Source organism: Carettochelys insculpta, chromosome 3 (assembly GCF_033958435.1).
Source record: "Carettochelys insculpta isolate YL-2023 chromosome 3, ASM3395843v1, whole genome shotgun sequence".
NCBI classification, from domain to species: Eukaryota; Metazoa; Chordata; order Testudines; family Carettochelyidae; genus Carettochelys; species Carettochelys insculpta.
This window is the reverse complement of record NC_134139.1, coordinates 37,148,892-37,167,712: the sequence shown is the minus strand read 5'-3', so window position 1 is coordinate 37,167,712 and position 18,821 is coordinate 37,148,892. Positions and strand designations below refer to the sequence as shown.

Below are 18,821 nucleotides of genomic sequence, written 5' to 3'. Positions count from 1 at the left end.
CTTAAGCTAAGCACTTTCTGCCCTCTAGCCACTGCCATTGCTCACACACCAGTAAGAGCCCAGACACAATTAAGACACACTAGTTTATGGTCTGCTGTTCATTTAATACACAAAGCAGTAACTTTAAAAAGCTGTTGCAACATTATCCACAGCATTTTGCAGAAATCAACACTTCTTGCCTTAAATGTAGGATATTCTTCTTTATATCTATCCCTTAGCAGTTCACATAGAGTAAATTAAAGGCACTAGAATAACATGCTTTTTCAGACACAAAACACTGGTCTTGGAAAGCTTCCATAGTGTGAACCAGCTTCCTTGTTTTATACTCAAGGACAATTCCTTGCCCCTTTTCAGTTTTAATTGATTTGGTATTTACAACTTTACCAGTGTTGCTAAAATTAGTGCTTAGTCTTATAGTAGCTTCAGATGGAAGCTCAGAAAGTACAGCTTTCAGGTCTATGATTGATGTCTGTCCAAAATTGAGAACCATCATAAAGACTGTGTCTAATCCATCTAACTCCCTTAAATACACAAAAACATTGCTGTCGTTCCAAATGAAGCACATCCATCCCCTATGAATGGGCAATTCCTTGTTGCGAAGTAAATTTAGCTCTCGGTATAGATTCAGTGTTGAATTAGATTGAGTCTTTTGAACCTGTAACAAAAAAGTTGTATTACCATAGTCATTTCTTCCTTGTTAAATGTTCAAAATGTTCCTTTGTAGTACAAAAGCAATCACCATATCTGTTAAGATTATTTGTCCACTTTTCTGACTCTCAACCCTTTCTGCCAATCCTTCCACAGATTCAGGCTGAAGTTATTTGTCCTCAATCTTTGGGGACCTTTACAACTGTGCCCTTCCATATACTTAACTGGCCCATCTCTCCCCATATTGTCCACCTGTGCCACTCCACCAATGAGAATAGCCTTGCATCCTTCTCCTACAATGTCCTTTCCTCCTTTCTTGTGCTTCCTATTATTTTTGTCAGCAAAGCATGCCATACCAAGAAATCAGGGCACTATCTTGCTCCTACTGACTTCAATAACAACTCTCAAGAGATGAGTTTCAAGTGTTTCTTCTTTGCTGTTGTACAGCTACAGTACCTGTACTTGACCTACTTGGTGTAACAGAGACTGACTGCCAAGTTTGGTCTTCGACAAAACAACATTCAAGAAATGCATCCATCATAGCAGAAAAATAAGTTCAACAATGCCTGCTTGTATTATACTAAATTAAAATAGGGTAGGTAGAATTCACGTTCCTGTTGAAAGATCAAACAAATCAGACTATAAAAAAACCACTTCAGTACCACTGTATTCTTCTGGTTAAATGAGGGCAGGTAAAATAGCCTTGACTGTTGCAATAGGTTTGTGGGTTTTTTTTTGTTTTGTTTTTTTTTAACGTTTCTTTCTTTTGCAGCTTTGCTTTTACTTAGTTTTAGTTTTTAACCTACGTAAACTGCTACATTCCATTAAGTAAAACGTATTAGAGCATCACTAGCATTCGTCTGGTCCATAATTTAAATACTTACTTCAACATTTACATTTTGATAGTCCTGATTAACAGGTAACCAGCTTATGTTGCCCTCACTGAAGCCAGCATGAAGGTTGCCATTCCACTGCATAGGTGACTTCTCCAGAAAAGTTGCCTAAAAATAGGAGTATCAGGCACCATTCAAAAACATCCTTTTTAATATACTAAAGAATGATCTAGTTAAACAGTCTTTGGGCTTGGCTGGGTAAGTGAGTGTGAGAGAACCAGAGGAGTTTCATCCCCTCCTGCTCCTATGCAGAGCTAGTAATTATCCAGCTGTAGATGACCTGAGCATAAGGACTGCATATGGATAATAGAAATGGTACAGCTAGACTTCCCAAACTGGGATGGGCAAGCAGAGGCAGGCTAGGCTCCTCTGCCCGCTGCCCACACCCCTAGTAGGGCTAAAGGGAGTCTATGGTGTAAAGGCTGCAGTAGAAGCTACTCTCGTCAGCGCTCCCGAACACATTTTACCCAGTTCAGGCCCGGTACATCTGGGGCATTGAATAAGGTTATGTCTCTCTTCACAGGGGCACCACCCTGGACAGCTGCTTACGTGCTAGTGTTGCTAGAGGAGTCTGTAACTAAACTGACACCTTTTAAAACTGCAGTTCATCATACTGACCACCACAAATGGTTATACACCTTCGCTATCTGCTGCACAAAAATGCAAGCACTGGCCCCTTTATCAGGGATCAATTCAGGGCTGTAACAAGGGTGAGGCGAGTGAGACACTCAACTCAGATACGCAGCTGAGGGGCCGCAGGCAAGTGCCTCACTTGCCTCACCCTTGTTATAGCCCTGAGCCCCAGTCATGGGGCCACACAGCAGGTCCCAGCAGAGAGTGGGATGTGGGAAGCGGGACCAGGCTGGGGCAGCCATGCGCCACCCAGCTATGTGCTGGCCCCACCCCAAGGTGCAGGAAGAGCCACACACGTGGGGCCCCCTCATCACCACTCCATGCACACATCTCACAGCAGCAGAGCAGGCAGCCCCTGTTATGGCCATTTCCCTGGCATGGCTCCTGCAGCCCGATGCTGCCTGTGCCTGAGCGGCTGCAGCCTAGTACTGCACTCCATCCCTGACTGCATGGGCCGTGGCTCTAATAAGTCACCACAGTGTACAGGTGGGGGATGGGCTCTGGGGGTGCCTGGTTCTCAGGGAGAAGAGGGGACTCGGGTTAGAGCTGGGGGTGCCTGGTTCTAGGGGAGGGGAGAGGGGTTGGATTACAGCGGGGGTCTGGGGGTGCCTGGCTCTAGGGGAGGCTACCTGTGAAGCACATGGAGGCTCCCAACTGTGCCCTCGGCTGCCCTGCAGCTGCGCCGTGTGGCTCTGGGCAGCATCTTGCCCTGTGGGGATCCCCAGAAGCTGTATGGGAGGCCAGGCCAAATGAGGGTTGCCAGATTTTCAGAATGCTTATGAAGGACAATGCCCTCCCCCTTCCTCAGAGCCAGGCAGCCCCAGGCCCCCACTCGAAACCAATCCCCTCCCCTCCCACAGAGCCAGGCAGCCCCGGCCCTCTGCTCTAACCCCAGCCCCGCCCCTCCCCCAGAGCCTTGCACCCCAGGCCCCTGTTCTACCCCAGCCAGTGTAAGCAGTATGGTATTATTATTGTAGTATTATTTTCCACGTATTTTATTTTTTTCTACAAAACAACTACTATGACTATATGAGGGAGCACAATATTATATTCTTGCCTTAGATGCAAAAATAAACTAGTTACGGCACTGAACCAATATAATGGAGTTGCAGGTATTTGTGTTTACAGTTATCAATTATGACGCCTAATATCCTTAACTAGTATCCCCATTGTGCAGATGGAGAAAACAAGGCACTGAGCTGGTGTTCCATTCTGGGTTATACAGCTCTGTACAGGGTGATGAAGCTACTCTGGCTCTCTATGAGGCATGCCCGCCCGCCCACCTACCCAGCCTAGTTCCACTCCAGCCATGAACGAAGAAACCACCTATCTAAGGTACATCTGCCATTCAGAATGCTCCCACTCAGTGGTGAATTTTCATGGAGATCATAATAATGAGAATAATCATGATTACTCCCTTTTCATCAAAGAAAGATTATTTTAGAAACAGGATGGGCTGGAGACGGAATGAGAAATATGTGCTTAATTAAACAAGTGTTCCTGTTTTGTTGGAAATTTCTGCAGACTCAATTAATAGTGTGCCTTAGGGGATTTGAATTCTTAAGTCCTTTCACTCACATTTTCAGATGCAATATTTTCCATTCCTATTTCTTCACCATAATAAGTTATAGGTGTCCCAGGAAGGGTTAAAAGGAGCATATTTATGACATTGGTGTATTCTTTTCCAAACCGAGAAGTAATTCGAGCAGTGCTAGGATTTCCAACCTAAACAGAAATAATTGATTATATTAAAATACAAGAAGAAGGACCGACACTAGGAATAAATATCTCCATGTGGCAGTGGTCAAATACACAAATCTGTGGATCAGGTTTTGTTCACTTACATCAGTTTAAACATGCAGTAAGTTCATTTCAAGTAATGACATTCTGTTCCCCATACCAGGCTCAGCATTTAGAGTGGTGGCATCAAGCAGAATTTGACTGTTTCCTTGTAAAATAATGTACAGTAAAAGCACAGGTAGCTCATAGGCTCAGAAGAAAAGTTTCAGGTACCTTTGCACTGCATTGTCCAAGCATTTACATGGTTTATGATACGTGTGCTTTAAAGGATTTCCTTTACTCCCATGTAAAACATGTTGCTTTGTACGGTATAGTGGTAGGAAATCCGTTGTATTATCACGCAGAAGGAGATCTTGTCATATTAAAATAATACCTCTTATACTTACTGTAATAAAATGTTTATTATATATCTGAGGATGAATTGATATATTAAGGCACCCTTTCATCATCGCATACATTTTGCATTATCTTTTATACTTCCAAGGGTTTTCTGCATTATATCCTACGATGCAAACTACTAAATTTATTGGAGTTTTGTCTTTTTTTCACTTCTATATTCTCAAGGAAAAATATTTGAGTATATTGGTATCAATATAGTCTTCGGCCTTACAGCTGAAATCTGGTAATACTGCTAGCGGCATGATAAACAAAAGTAAACAATGCTGATATATTACCATCCCAGCCAGCAATGTCTTCCATTATAACACAAATTCCCTCCATAATAGTTCTCATGTCTTTCAGCCAATGTTTGCTGACAACACCGTTACTTTTTCTGCTGTGTCATGCTGGTTTTGTGAGGGTGGCATTTGTCCACTCTAATAGGAGCAATGGAAGCCCCTTAGTACTTTGGGACTTGTGGGGATTCCACCGCCCTGGAGGCAGGCATCCAAGGAGCAGGCACAGTTGGGCAGCTTGCTTGCAGCACAACCCGACACGTGGGAAACGAGTGTTGTAGCCACTTTAGGCACAGTTAGGTAGAGTCCAATCCCTTATATAGAAATTGCATAGGGTCAAGGCCTCTATCCCAACCCAAGAGCTAGAGCAACGGACATGGAGGGAGGGTGGAGCTTTTAAACTTGCCTGAAGATTTGGAGGTGGATTCCATCCCCTTTCCCAAGCCCCACGTCATTCCTGGCACAAAACTTTTGCCCAGGGAAAGAGGAGTGGACTGTTAGCTTGAAAATACACAACAGCGTGCCTGATGATGTTTAAATCTAGGCAAAAATGCTGTCGCGCGCCTGTACATATGGTTGGAATAGACAACCAGCTAAAGCCATTGTTGTAGTGCAGTGAGTACATGGTAGATTCCACAGATGCAACAGCTACAGCTATTTTGGGCTTGATCTTACTCCAAAGAGAGCTTTGCTGTAATAGGAGCAGGAACATGCTGTTTAAAATGTCTGAACTCTTACCGCCCAGTTTGGCCATTTTCCTTTGGGCATATTATTCATCCACAAAGCTACAGTTTGAAAAATACTATTTCCTGAGAGGGTTTTCATGTTAATTAGATAGAAATTGAAGGGGAAATTCGATTCCTGGATAAAAGATGTTCCATAATACATCATTGTTGCTTCAATGTTTTCCTGGTCATTGGCTTCTGTTCCCATAAACCTATAAAAGGGCACACAGATAGGTTCTTTTTAGAAAGAAAATTGAAATTTAGAGTTTAATCAGAATTACATGGAATTAAAATGGAACTTGACATATCTAATTTTTTAACATTATCTTTGAAAATAATTTGCTTTTCTTTTTCTATGTTACATATTTCTATGTAACTATTAATGGCTGGTATTCTTGCAAAGCATCTTACACCCAATAAACCTGTATAGGCACTGGTGAGATTGTACCTTTGACATTAGAGGGGAATTCAATCTTGGTGTGCCAAGAAGCTGAATTACCTGTATCGGCCAGGCTCAGTGCTGAATTTATCCATGGTGTGTCGGAAGCTGCGGATGATATCGTGCATACCAACTTGGGTGGTAGTATAGTCGTGATACAATTCAGAATATGCTGAGATACTCTCCTTGAAGAATAATACAATATTTTACATTAGCCCTGCAGCTGTTAATTGAATTACACTGTCCAAAATTTTTCAAACAGTGCACCACTTCAGATGTTTTAATTAAATCTGTTAGTACACGGGAAACATGAGATTACCAAATATTTTTTCATGTTTGCCTGTGACTCTGGTGCTGCAAAGAAGCTGCGTGGTAGCCCACACTCCTGGCCTTTTCTTTCCTGTGCCCTGAAGCTGGCTTGACTGGAGAGGAGAGAAGGATTACTGGCCCCAAGCCCCTGCTCCCTAGATACGAATTTCAATAAACAAGGCCCTGATTCTGCCACTTTTACTCATATTTTTGCTCCGGGAGGATTTCAGGGGGATTGTGAGTAAAAACAGCAAGTCTTAGGGACCTATGGGGAATGTAGTTATTTCCAGATAGCTACCTGAAATAGTGAATCATTTAAATGTAACAGTAATGGCACAGTTTTAAGGTGCATCTTCATCAAGTTATTTATGTAATGCTGTGCTAGATGAGGGACTAAATATTTGGGGAACGCATCACTCTAAATGAGGAATAATCTGTTAAACAGCAGATTTTAGGCAGAAGCACTATAAATAAGATTATTGTAGAGACTTGCAAAGTCAAGATGTAACACTCTGTCAACTCACTAATGTCATTGCGTGTCAGTATTGGGGTCATCTCCTGACTCTATTGGGCCTACAGTCCCACTAAAAGAAAGTTCCATAAATAATTGGTTATATACTTCTAATGCTCAATTGTAATTTATTGTCAAAACCAAGCAAAAAAAAAAAAAAGTCCCATTAGCAATTCAGAGAGAAATTTTATTAGTGATAACTGCATCTCCAAAGACAATAAGGGGAAAACTAATTCCAAGCATAAAATGTGTTACCGGATTTTGGGATTTATTCACTTGAGGTTCATTTCTCAGATGTGTTGCTTCTAGAAGAAATTTTACAGCACTGATACTAAATCCATCAATGCCTTTGCCAAGCCAAAATTTGATAATACCCTAAACATAAAATGGAGATAAGTCTCGATGAGTCAACGACTTTAAATAATTTATGTAAATTACTTATTTAAATTACTAAATACATAATATATAGTAATACATAATACATAATTTTTAAATTTCAAGTTTGAGTAAGATTAAAGCTGCCCGTTTTAGATTGAAGCAAGTATCTATGGCTGAGTTTGTCTTACTAAAATAAAAAATGGAAATATTTGAATAATTTTTCAACCATAGTAGACATACAGCCATGACTTCCCCAAGCACTCATGGAGGACAGGGGACAGAAAAATCTCACAGAAAGCCCCCTTTCATAGACTCAGAATACAAGAGCTGGAAAGGATCTCAAGAGATCATCAAGTCCAGTCCCCTGCCCTCGTGGCAGGACCAAGCACCATCTATATCATCCTTGTTAGATATTTATCCCATCTGGTTTTAAATATCTCCAAATGATGGAGATTCTAAAACCACTCATGGTAATTTATTCCACTACTTAACCATCCTGACCATTAGGAAGTTTTTCCTAATGTCTATCCTAAATATTCCTTGCTGCAATGTAAGCCCATTGCTTCTTGTCCTATCAGTAGGCACTAAGGAGAATAATTTTCTCCCTCCTCCTTGTAACACCACTTTAGATACTTAAAAAGATGCTATAATGTCCCCTCTCAACCTTCTCTTTTCCAAAGTAAACAAACCCAATTCTTTTAATCTTCTCTCATAGGTCATATTTTCTAGCTATTTAATCATTTTAGTTACTCTTCTCTGGGTCCTCTCCAATTTCTCCACATCTTCCCAAAATTGTGGAGCCCAGAATTGGACATAGTAATCCATCTGAGGCCTAATCAACACAGAGTAGAGTGGAAGAATTACTTCTCCTGTGTTGTTCACAACACTCCTGTTAATGCATCCCTAATCATGTTTTGCTTTTTGCAGCAGCAGCAGCAGCGTCACGCTATTGACTCATACTCAGCTTGCGATCCAGTGTGACTCCTAGGCTGTGTCTACACGTGCCCCAAACTTCGAAATGGCCATGCAAATGGCCATTTCGAAGTTTACTAATGAAGCGCTGACATGCATATTCAGCGCTTCATTAGCACGCGGGCGGCAGCGGCGCTTCGAAATTGACGAGCCTTGCCGCTGCACGGCGCGTCCAGACGGGGCTCCTTTTCGAAAGGACGCCACCTTCTTCGAAGTCCCCTTATTCCCATGAGCTCACGGGAATAAGGGGACTTCGAAGTAGGTGGCGTGCTTTCGAAAAGGAGCCCCGTCTGGACGCGCCGCGCGGCGGCAAGGCTCATCAATTTTGAAGAGCCGCTGCCGCCCGCGTGCTAATGAAGCGCTGAATATGCATGTCAGCGCTTCATTAGTAAACTTCGAAATGGCCATTTGCATGGCCATTTCGAAGTTTGGGGCACGTGTAGACGCAGCCCTAGTTCCCTTTCTGCAGTACTCCAGCCTTGGGAGTCACTTCCCATTTTGTACATGTGAAACTGATTGTTCCTCCCTGACTGGAGTATTTTACATTTGTCCTCATTGAACGTCTTCCTATCTTCCTCAGACAATTTCACCAGTTTGTCCAGATCATTTTGAATTTTGACCCTATCCTCCAAAACACTTCCAACCCCCTAGCAGCTTCATATCAACTGCAAACTGGATAGACATGCTCTCTATGCCATTATCTAAATCATTGATGAAGATATTGAACAGAACTGAACCAAAAACTGACCCCTGTGGAATCCCACCTGGTACTCTCTTCCAGTATGACTGTGAACCATTAATAACTACTTTCTGTGAATGGTTATCCAACCAGTTACACACTCACCTGATAGTAGCCCCATCTAGTTTGCATTTCCCTAGTTTACTGATAAGGTCATGCAATACTGTAATCAAATGCTTTACTAAAGGCTTAGGTATACCATGTCCACCACTTCCTCTTTATCCACAAAGCTTGTTATTCTATCAAAGGAAGCGATCAGGTTGCTGTGACAAGATCTATTCTTGACAAATCCATGCTGACAGTTATCTATAAAATTTGATCTGGTCTATCACAAGAATCTGGGTCAGAATAGTTTGTAAACACCTAATCAAGAGGAACAGAGTGAAAAAGTTGATCCTGCTGAGACCTAATGTTGTGTACACTCATCAAGCCTGCAGACAATTAAAACACATTGATAAAAATGTTCGAGAACTTATTGTTCTGCACAGACCTTTTAACACTGGTTTCCTTTTACACAACACTTCATAAATCTGTTCTCTCATATTTAACTGATGTGAAAATAATTCAGATTTATGTTCTGGAAAATGAAAAGTGAGTAAGGTAAGGTTATGGATTTGTAATTTTTTATTAAATTCAGAGGTTAGATATGAGTAAAGTTACCTCATGTTTGCATATGGTTATCTTATTGCTATAATTTTAATGGTCCTACATTTTAACAGGTGAGTCCAAAGTTTAATCCCCAGACAGCAATCTGTGTAAATGTTACTATGTGCCAGGAAGTATCTTTTAACTCAGTAATAAAAATAGATTATGCACACCGTGCTGTCATTTATTATTACATATGCAATATACTTATACAAGCTAGGACTTCTGTCAAAATATGATGGAATTCAACTAGTGCATGCTAAAGGAGTCACTGATTATTATTATTATTAGGTCAATACATAGTCCAACTTAATGAACTGTGTGCCCCTTTACAGTAATTCTGAAAATAAATACAGATCGCCATATCAACTGCCTGTGTGGTGACTTCATGTACTGAAAGAGAAGTCACATCTGAGCATTCATGACTAACCTACTGTTTTCTTATTCCTTAAAATACAAACAGAACACGCCATGCTCAGAAGCACTTCTGAGACATATTAGACTGTACTAGTCCAAAGAATTTTTCTGCAAACATTCTAAGATGTGCAATATTACCAACTCTTACAATTTTAACATCCTTTAACCATCTGAAAACAAATACAGGTCGCCATATCAACTGCCTGTCTGATGATTTTGTGTACCGAAAGAGAGGTCACATCTGAACATTTGTGCACAGCACAAAATCCTCTTGCTCAGAACCAGCACAAAAACACCAACCATGGTTTGGGCCCTGAACACAGTTGGTTATGCAGGTTTATACACAGAGCTTAGTTATGGCACATTGGCAGGTGTTGGTAAAGTTTGCACTATTCCTGTATCCACACAGAATGTAAAAGATTTCATATGCTGTCACAGAAAGCCCCGGTCACCTATGAAGTCACCAAGGATCAGCCATAATATGAAAGAGAGTTTCATTTTAAAACACTAACCTACTGTTTTTTTGTTCCTTAAAAGACAGACAGAACTAGCAGGGATCAGTAGCCCTTCTGAAACATATTAGACTGTACTAGTCCAAAGAATTTTCCACAAACACTCCAAGACATGCAATATTGCCAACTCTTATGATTTTAACATCCTCTAACAATCAATCACTATTCTCTGGAAGCTGTGCACTTAAGTGGCCAACCAGGAGAAATTCAAATACTGCCCAGCTGATAAGCAGAGCACCAACAGCTGCGCACAGCCGGCAGCATGTGTTTCTCTTGGTGGTGCCCATTTGCATATACTTTGGTGGACATAAAAATTTATTCCACACATGGATGGAAAAAAATTAGAGGGGATACTGCTAATGATTTTTGGAAATTTTTTTTAATGCTTCATGAAAACCCAACATGCACCAACTCATGCAGTTTCCCTCATTCAGAATGGCACTGTTTCCTATCACTGGCAATGGGGCTGAAGCCCACAAGATGGTTATCATTTCCTTTGCACGTGGAAGTAAGGGTGCCCTTAATGAAATTGGCTGCCACCTTCTACTATTTTCAGTGAGGTTGAAGCCAGAGCCACAGGCAAAATGGCTGCACTCCATGGCTATGTCTAGACTGCGGGCTTCTGTTGGGAGAGCGGATGTCTCTTGGCAGAAGTCTGCCAAGTTGGAGTGTTCTGCCAACATCCCTGTCTTCCTTGTTCCAGGAGGAAGAAGGGATGTCTCAGCAGAGGGGGTTTTCCAACATTTGGCCCTGTGTGGACGAATTATGAAGTCTTCTGTATCTGCATAGTACACTTATCTGCTGGGTAGTACCAGACATGTAATAATAAAGTTGCAGCCTGATTAAACCCATATCATATGTCTCTTGTCCTCCTTTCAGCATGGCCAGACAATGGAGTAGCGGCGGTGGATTATATACTTACAAAGATTTCTTCTTGCACTGCTGAGTTGCGAAAGTTTAAATCTGGTTGTTCTTTCCCAAACTGGTGAAAATAACATTGCTTTCTCACCTCATCATATTGCCAACTGGAATTCCCATAAACACTCACCTGATCACACAAGAAAATGATGATGATTCATTAAATAAATTATGAGCATTTGCACAGCATCATAAGTTACACCGTGCTTTACAAGCATATAGAAAGACACAAATCGTTACTTAATAAATAATACCATTTTTTGTCCATAACAGTTAGTTGGCCAGAGACTGACCATGTATTTTCATTGCCTGAAAAAGAGAAATGCAAAAATCTGTAATATAACTATTTAAAATCCAGTTTACTAATATAAGTGGATGTTCCATGACAAGCCCGACGTCAATGGGAGCTGCATGTGCTCAGAACATCTTCAAATACAAATTGAGTTCAAGATTACTCACGGGCCTACTCTATTTTTAACTTTCTAACTTATATTTGCACACAAACATAAAATAAACTCATGCAAATGAGATACATTTTTTCTTAACATTAACTCAATAAATTCACATTTCCATATGTCTCACCCACAACTATAAAACAATTTCCGTACATTTCACCTGCTAATACAATCTTATTTAACGTGCAAAGTCATAAATAGCTGATATACGTGTTCCTTCATATGCATGTCATCTATTTTTGCCTATGCTCTGGTATTTATCATCTTTAATAGACCCATTCGTGCTTGATCAGTCTCATATGAATGTGTGCTCAAATTCCGAAACTGCTCACCAATCATAAAATCTACTTACTCTTCATAAAAGACTGTCAATTTTCCCATTGCAGTGATTTCCCTAGGATATTTTACAAGCGATTTAGTTGCTTCTGAGAATTTCAGCAGTAATAAAAAGGACTATTAATAAAATACATGATGAGCTTGCAATATGTTGAGCTAGATTTTATTTCCAGTTGTCTGTGAGAAAAAACACAGAGAGAAATGGTATGCCTTTTTGGGGCATTAAGTTTTGAAGGGACAATGTATGACTAACATCATGCTTTTTTTAAAAAATAGTCTTTGTTATAATGGTTAACAAGCAGCGGTTACATTGCTGTTACTAGTAACAGCTTAGAAAATAAACACAGAAAACAATTGTGAAAAGTAAACAGTTTTAAAAATTATATTTGTTGACTTTTTGCATTTCTCAGCTCAGACCACGAAAATAAATCAATTGGTTTCACTTTTACTTTACAGTTAATGTCATTTTCAATTCACTTAAAACGAGCACAGTGGTAATACAACTGGGCTGTAAATACTCAGGGAAAGGACTCATGTTTTTTAAAAGTAGGTTTTCATTGGGAATTGTGTGTAATTTTATGGGAGCATTTCCATTAATCATACATTTTGTAAAATATGTTTCCACAAATGCTCAACTGGCCTAACAGCCGCTTTGGAAATATATGCAAAAGTGAATATTTGAGAATAATAAAGTCACCGGCTCTATATAGATCAAATATGAGACAACATTCAAGATAGTTCTCAAAACTGTTGCTGTGTTAAGTTAAAAATAATTAAGACTAAATATGTTACATTTGTATTTTTTTAGATCATGAGTTTAGAAGATACTAGTTCTTATCTAGTAAATGGTTGGAATTTTCAATTAAAACTGAGAAAATTAGTGTTTTTATCTCAGCGGAATGAGTAGATAAACCATTTATAGCATCTCAGCCTACTATGAAGGCTAGAACAGGAAAAGCAATAAGCCAGCAATGTGCGGGCTTGTTTTCTGATATCACGATTGGCATGCAGAAGGGAAAACTGGAAAGAAGCTCCCTAAACATATGGTGACAACATGTCTCAATTTTACACGGACAGTTCTCATATTTGGGGTTTTATCTTATTTTGGCACCTATTACCATTCAGCCCATTCCCAATTTGTCACACTTGCTATCTGGTCATCCTACCCAAAACAGTATACCCATATGCAAGATCTGTCAAATGATTAAAAGAAATAATCATAATCATGAGATTAAAGGAAATAATCACAATCTCTGTTCTAATTGCACTGTTAATAATAATAATAATAATAACAATAATAACAACAACAGTATTTTCTACATTGTCAAATCCATTCATTGCAGTTACACTGCAAAATATAAAGTGTATAGTGATTACTTTGTATTATTTTAATATAAATAGTAGCAGTGTAAGATTAAAAAAAATCTCCCATTCAAAGCATGAAGGGACATAGCAATGTTTGGCATATTTGGTACACAAATACCTTGCAAAGCTGGCTAAAACAGTGCCATGCAAATGCCTGTTCTCATTTTTAGAAGACATTAAAAATAAGAAGCGGGCTGTATTATCTCCAGTATATATAAACAAACTTGTTTATCATAACGATTGGCTAAACAAGTATTAGGACTGAGAGGATTTGCAGGCTCTAAAGTTATAGGTTGGTTTGGTTTTGAGTGGAGTTACATGAAAAAATAGTTCTATGTTTGAACATTGTATTTTCACATAGAAGTATTTGTGCTACAGTTCATGTATGAGGTGAACTGAAAAATACCATTTTCCTTTATCTTTTTTACAATGCAAACATTTAATAAAAAAAACCAAAGTTAGCAACGTATACTTTGTTTTCTACATTGTAACTGGAATCAATATATTTGAAAATGTAGAAACACCCAAACATTTCTCAAATTTAAATTGATATTTGACTTTTGTTTAATGCTGTAATTAAAATGGCAATTAATCACTTTTTTCTAAACAAAAAAAGTCTAGTTAATTTGCTTTGCCAGAATCACTTCAGTTAACTGTGATTCATTGACAGACTTACTATAGACCAAAGTGTGCTCAATACAAAATTAAAGAAGAGGAACATAATAAAAACAAATGAATTAGAAGAAAAGCAGTGCTGCTCATCTTATTCTTGTTTCTTAATTCTCATTGTTCTGATGAACTCAAACATACAAGCAGAAGTTAGTAATGAACCAAAGATTTTACTGCCATGCTGCGGGCAGCAGCCACCGCACAATAGTTTCATATTCACTACACTGCTCTGAATTTTTTGTTTTGTGATTTAAAGGTGATCCAAACCATATATTTACCCAGTTGTTGGGAGGAGAGATTGTCCCATTAGCGTGTGCACAGTCATGCCAGATGTAGTAATCTGTATACTTCCCAGTCCGATTGCGACTCAGCTGAAACCAAGTGTGTTTGTCACTTGTGTGGTTAGGTATTAAATCCATCACCACCTTTAAACCTTACAAATCAAACATGAGCAAGATTAAATCGATACAACCCAAGTCAAAGATTGCAGTGTTAACATAGAACCCAAAATGCCACCAGCCTTACAAACATACTATTAAGAGATGCTTCTGTCATCAAGGGCTTAGAGTTGAAGACCTGATTTATACTCAAATTTTTGCCAAGAGTGAGGGAGAGAAGGAGAAGTGAGTCACATGCTGACAAACATAGCTATGTCAACAAAAGCCCTATACCAGCAAAAAAACTTTCATATTTCAATGTAGGTCATGTAGTCTGAGGAAGTGGTGCAATCTATACTAGCAAAAAAGTACAGCTGTGCCGGAAAAAACCCTTTAGAGTACAGGCAAACATGCAGGCCCCACTTCTGCAATCACTGATGTTGCTGCTTAACTTAGTGCACATGAGCAGTCCCTTTACAGTCAATGGGACTACTCACTTGTATGAAGTGAAGTCCTTGCATAAAGGTTGCAGAATTGGGTACAAAGGAGGTCATGATAAGGAAAGAACTCAAGTTTTCCCTATCTCCTTTATTTAATTTTATTTTATAACTGCCAATTGTTTATGGATGCTAAGACAGAAGTGACAATCTCAGATGTCAGCCATCAGATGATTGCTGCAAGGACCAATAAATAGAACCGGTCTACAAGAAAACAAGTCCTGCCCCAACATAGAACATGAAAGGAATTTCATCACACAACACCGGAAGCTACCCCGAGGTTGTTATGGATTTTAGAGCATCTCCAGACTCCATATGCTGCAGTACTAGTTTCCTGCTCCCACTCATGTTGCACAGCTCAAGATTCAGGAAACCCCAGTGGAGAGGCTTTTGCATGATGGGTAGAATGGGTTGCAGTGTTCCAATCAGTACCGATCCCTTCAAAACTAGGGTTACCAGGTGTCTGGTTTACCACTGGAACAACCGATAAAAAATAAAAAGTCCAGTTGTCAGCACAGGCAGGCTCCCCACTTGGCTCCAAGCAGCTCCTAGAAGTGGTGACATGTCCTTCTGCCTTCTAGGCACAGGGGATGCCACTAGGTCTCTGGGCATCGATGCAGCTCTGAGCACCAACTCCACACTTCCCATTGGCCAGAAACTGCAGCCAATGGGAGCTGCAGAGATGTTGCTTCCAGAGGAGGGCAGCACCTGCAGGCAAGGGCAGTGTGTGGAGCTGGAGGAACATACCAGCCCTTCCTACTGTAAGTGCTGCCTGGGGTCCACACCCCTCACCCTCTCCTGTGCCCCAACCCAACCCCCTGTCCCATCTTTGAGCTCCCACGTACATCTGAGCACCCTCCCAAAGCACGCACACTGAACATCTCAACCCTGGCCAGAGGCCACTCCTGCCACCCAAACTGTTCATCCCTAGCCCTAGCCTAGAGCCCACTCCTCCATCCCAGAGCCTCACACCCTGCCACAGCCCAAGCTGCAGCCCAGAGCCCTCTCCCACATTCTGAACCCCTCATTCCTATACCAGCACTCTCAGCCCCAGCCAGATCACTTACCCCCTTCTTCACCCCAACCCCTGCCCCAGACAGATGAAAATGAGAGAGGGAGAGAGGGAGGAAGGTCCTCATAGAAGGGCTGGGGGCCTCATGGAAGAGGCAACGGTGTTTGGTTTTCTGCAGTTAGAAAGTTGGCAACCCTATTGAGAACCCCTTATTCAATCTGCCAAGCTCTGAACCTCTCTACCGATGAAAGTTCGAGACGACACACAAATCGAAACAGAAAACAATGAACTGTGAGGGAGGGATAGTTCAGTGGCTAGCATGTTGGTCTGCTAACTGCAGGGTTATAAGCTCAATCCATGAGGGGGCCACTTAGTGATGTGGGACAAATAGATTTAAAAAAATATACATCAAGGATGGTGATCAGTGCTGGTGTGAGTGCAGGGGACAGGTCTCAATGACCTCTCAAGGTCCCTTCCGGCTCTGTGAGCTAGGAAGTAAAAATGTCTAATTAAAAAAAGAAAACGTACATTTGCACTTCATACATGAGCAGTGCTGGGGGGTGTTGTGTGTGGTTTTTAAAACAGAAGCTCTAGCTTACCTTTGTCGTGTATTGCTGCAATCAGGTTTTCGAAATCCCTCATTGTTCCAAACACAGGGTCAACATCCTGGAAGTCTTCAACTCCATATTCAAAGTCTTTTAAGGGTGATTTATAAACAGAAGTAATCAAGATGGTTTTTATATTTAAATAGATGATATGATCCAGTTTTTCTTGGATACCTGTAAATGAAGAAAAAAGTATGTTTTACAAGGACAAAAACGTGTCTGCGTCAGTTGTCATTTCTGTTGAAATTAAGTTTTCCCGCTCTGGAAAATGTGTGCAAGTCCATAGGCAGAGTTCTCCTTCCTTTCCATTATAGCTAGATGGTAACAGAATCCTAAAATGTGTATGTTGCAGTATTTGGCTACAGTACATGAAAGGTTGAGGGCAAGTGAAGGTCCTCTGTAAAAAGCAACTGAAAGATTTTGAGAAACAGAAGATGCTAATTTAAGCAGTATTTACACCCTGGATTACCAATTTTATTGTTTCATTCATTAAATGTAACATTCTCCTTTGGAATACTGAGATTCATGAATTCTAATAACATATATTATTTCCTTTGTCATGAAATGTGTGTTAATCACAACTACTCTGAAAAGCACATAAGTGCAATGTAGATTAAAAAAAAAAAAAGCCATGGGGCTTCACTCACTTGAAGTTAGATAAAAGACATTCTTTTAACTTGTACTACTTCTCTCCCACTCAATTTCTCACTCCAGTCCCTAGGTCATTCCGCCTCCCAGCCTTTAAATCAAAAGTGTATCTTTGTGTCATGTTACAAATATCCGCCCATAAAACACACACTGTTCTTCACTTCCTGATTTAAAAAAATATGAGAGTCTGGTATCTTTTGTATATATTTTTTATTCTTTTGTGCTTTACTGTCCATTTCTGTAGTTAAAACTGGGAGTCAACTGATTTCTTAATAGCTGGCACCATCTATATGGTATCATATATACCTGTACTGAGTCTCCCTAAAGGCTCAAAAGTAGCATTTCTTCCTCTGTTCTTTCATTTTAGTAATGGTTTCTTAACCTCCTATTTTTATGGAACAAAATCCAAAATGACAAATTGTCCAACAACACATCAAATCAAAACCCCAGATCTGAACAGTAGCATGCTTTAGGGAGATTTTAACATGGATAAAGGGTTAGATTCTACAATTTAATGCATTCCTGATTAGATGGTTAATGATAATCACAGCTTTGGGGTTATTAGCTAACTTGTCCTGTGCTCAGTTTCTCTAGTAAGGTGGCTGTCTCTGCTGTTAATTTGCTTTTCTAGGAAATGAAAGATGGTGGGAAAAAGTATATAATACATAAAGCTTCATGCTAACTCAGACTGTACATCATAAAAATATAGATCACCGACCTTTCAGATCACCGTTTCCATCCTTGTTGGTGTCCAGAAATGACCGTGGATAGATCTGATAAATGGGACTAGCTTGCCACCAGCCCAGGCACTTAGGTGACACAGCAATAATTGCAACTGTAGCACCCACAAGCACTGGTGCACATGCAACTATGAACCAGAAGAGGATCTCTCTGGTGACTCTGTACCGTGCTTGACCAGAGAATTTAAGCAAGACTTCCTTAGGCATTCCTGCAAAGGGCTTCAGAATTTCACAGCGCTGGATCTCCATAGCTGCTGCATTGATGCCAGGAGCGTATGTATCTGGTGTCTTTTCTTGGCTGTTGGCATCACATTCCTTTTCATCAAGCACCTGATCTTCAACAAATCCTTTGTTTACTCTGCTTCCTCTCTCACTCAGCTCAACAGAGAAGCTATTGCTTTCCTCTTCAACCATGTTTATTTAGAGTGCCTTGTCCTTAGGAGAAGTCTTGCCGAAAGTAGGAAAGGTGGCAACAAACCTTTGTTCAGTGAAACGGGATGTAAGATAATTAGCCTGGGTTTATAAATAAACTTGACTGAGCAGTCAAAGTACAATGAGGATGAAAAGGACAAAGTGCTCCTATGTTTTTGCATAATAGAGGTCCTTGGCTAAACGGCAAAATATTGCCAGGAAGCATAGTCATTGCCTAGGTCCGTTAGGATTCAGATTTATTTCTTATGCTAACTGATCAAAGTTATGTCTTCAGTTACTCATTTGCACGTTGACCATACCAGCTTTTTATCGCCTACTGCAACTATGAAAAGAGGAGGCCTTTTCTGGACATCTAGCAAGGCACCATTCATTTAGCAAGTCTTTATTTATTGAATGAGAAACTTACCTATGTAACTATGACCCTAAGCAACCCTGTATTCACACCCTACATATTATTGTTATTATTAGTGTG

The 18,821-nt window shown here is 40.2% G+C and overlaps 1 protein-coding gene across 1 annotated transcript; it reads right to left on the bottom strand.

Moving 5' to 3' along the window:
- Positions 1–83: 83 nt before the first annotated feature.
- SLC3A1 (solute carrier family 3 member 1) lies at positions 84–18,331 on the bottom strand. Its single transcript, XM_074989631.1, has 10 exons — positions 17,896–18,331; positions 16,524–16,703; positions 14,317–14,471; positions 11,218–11,343; positions 6,888–7,007; positions 5,873–5,997; positions 5,387–5,585; positions 3,753–3,899; positions 1,533–1,649; positions 84–655 (listed from the first exon to the last, which is right to left on the bottom strand). Exons 1-10 carry the CDS (start codon positions 18,329–18,331, stop codon positions 215–217), a joined length of 2,046 nt encoding a protein of 681 aa, XP_074845732.1. The 3' UTR covers positions 84–214.
- Between the last annotated feature and the right edge of the window lie 490 nt (positions 18,332–18,821).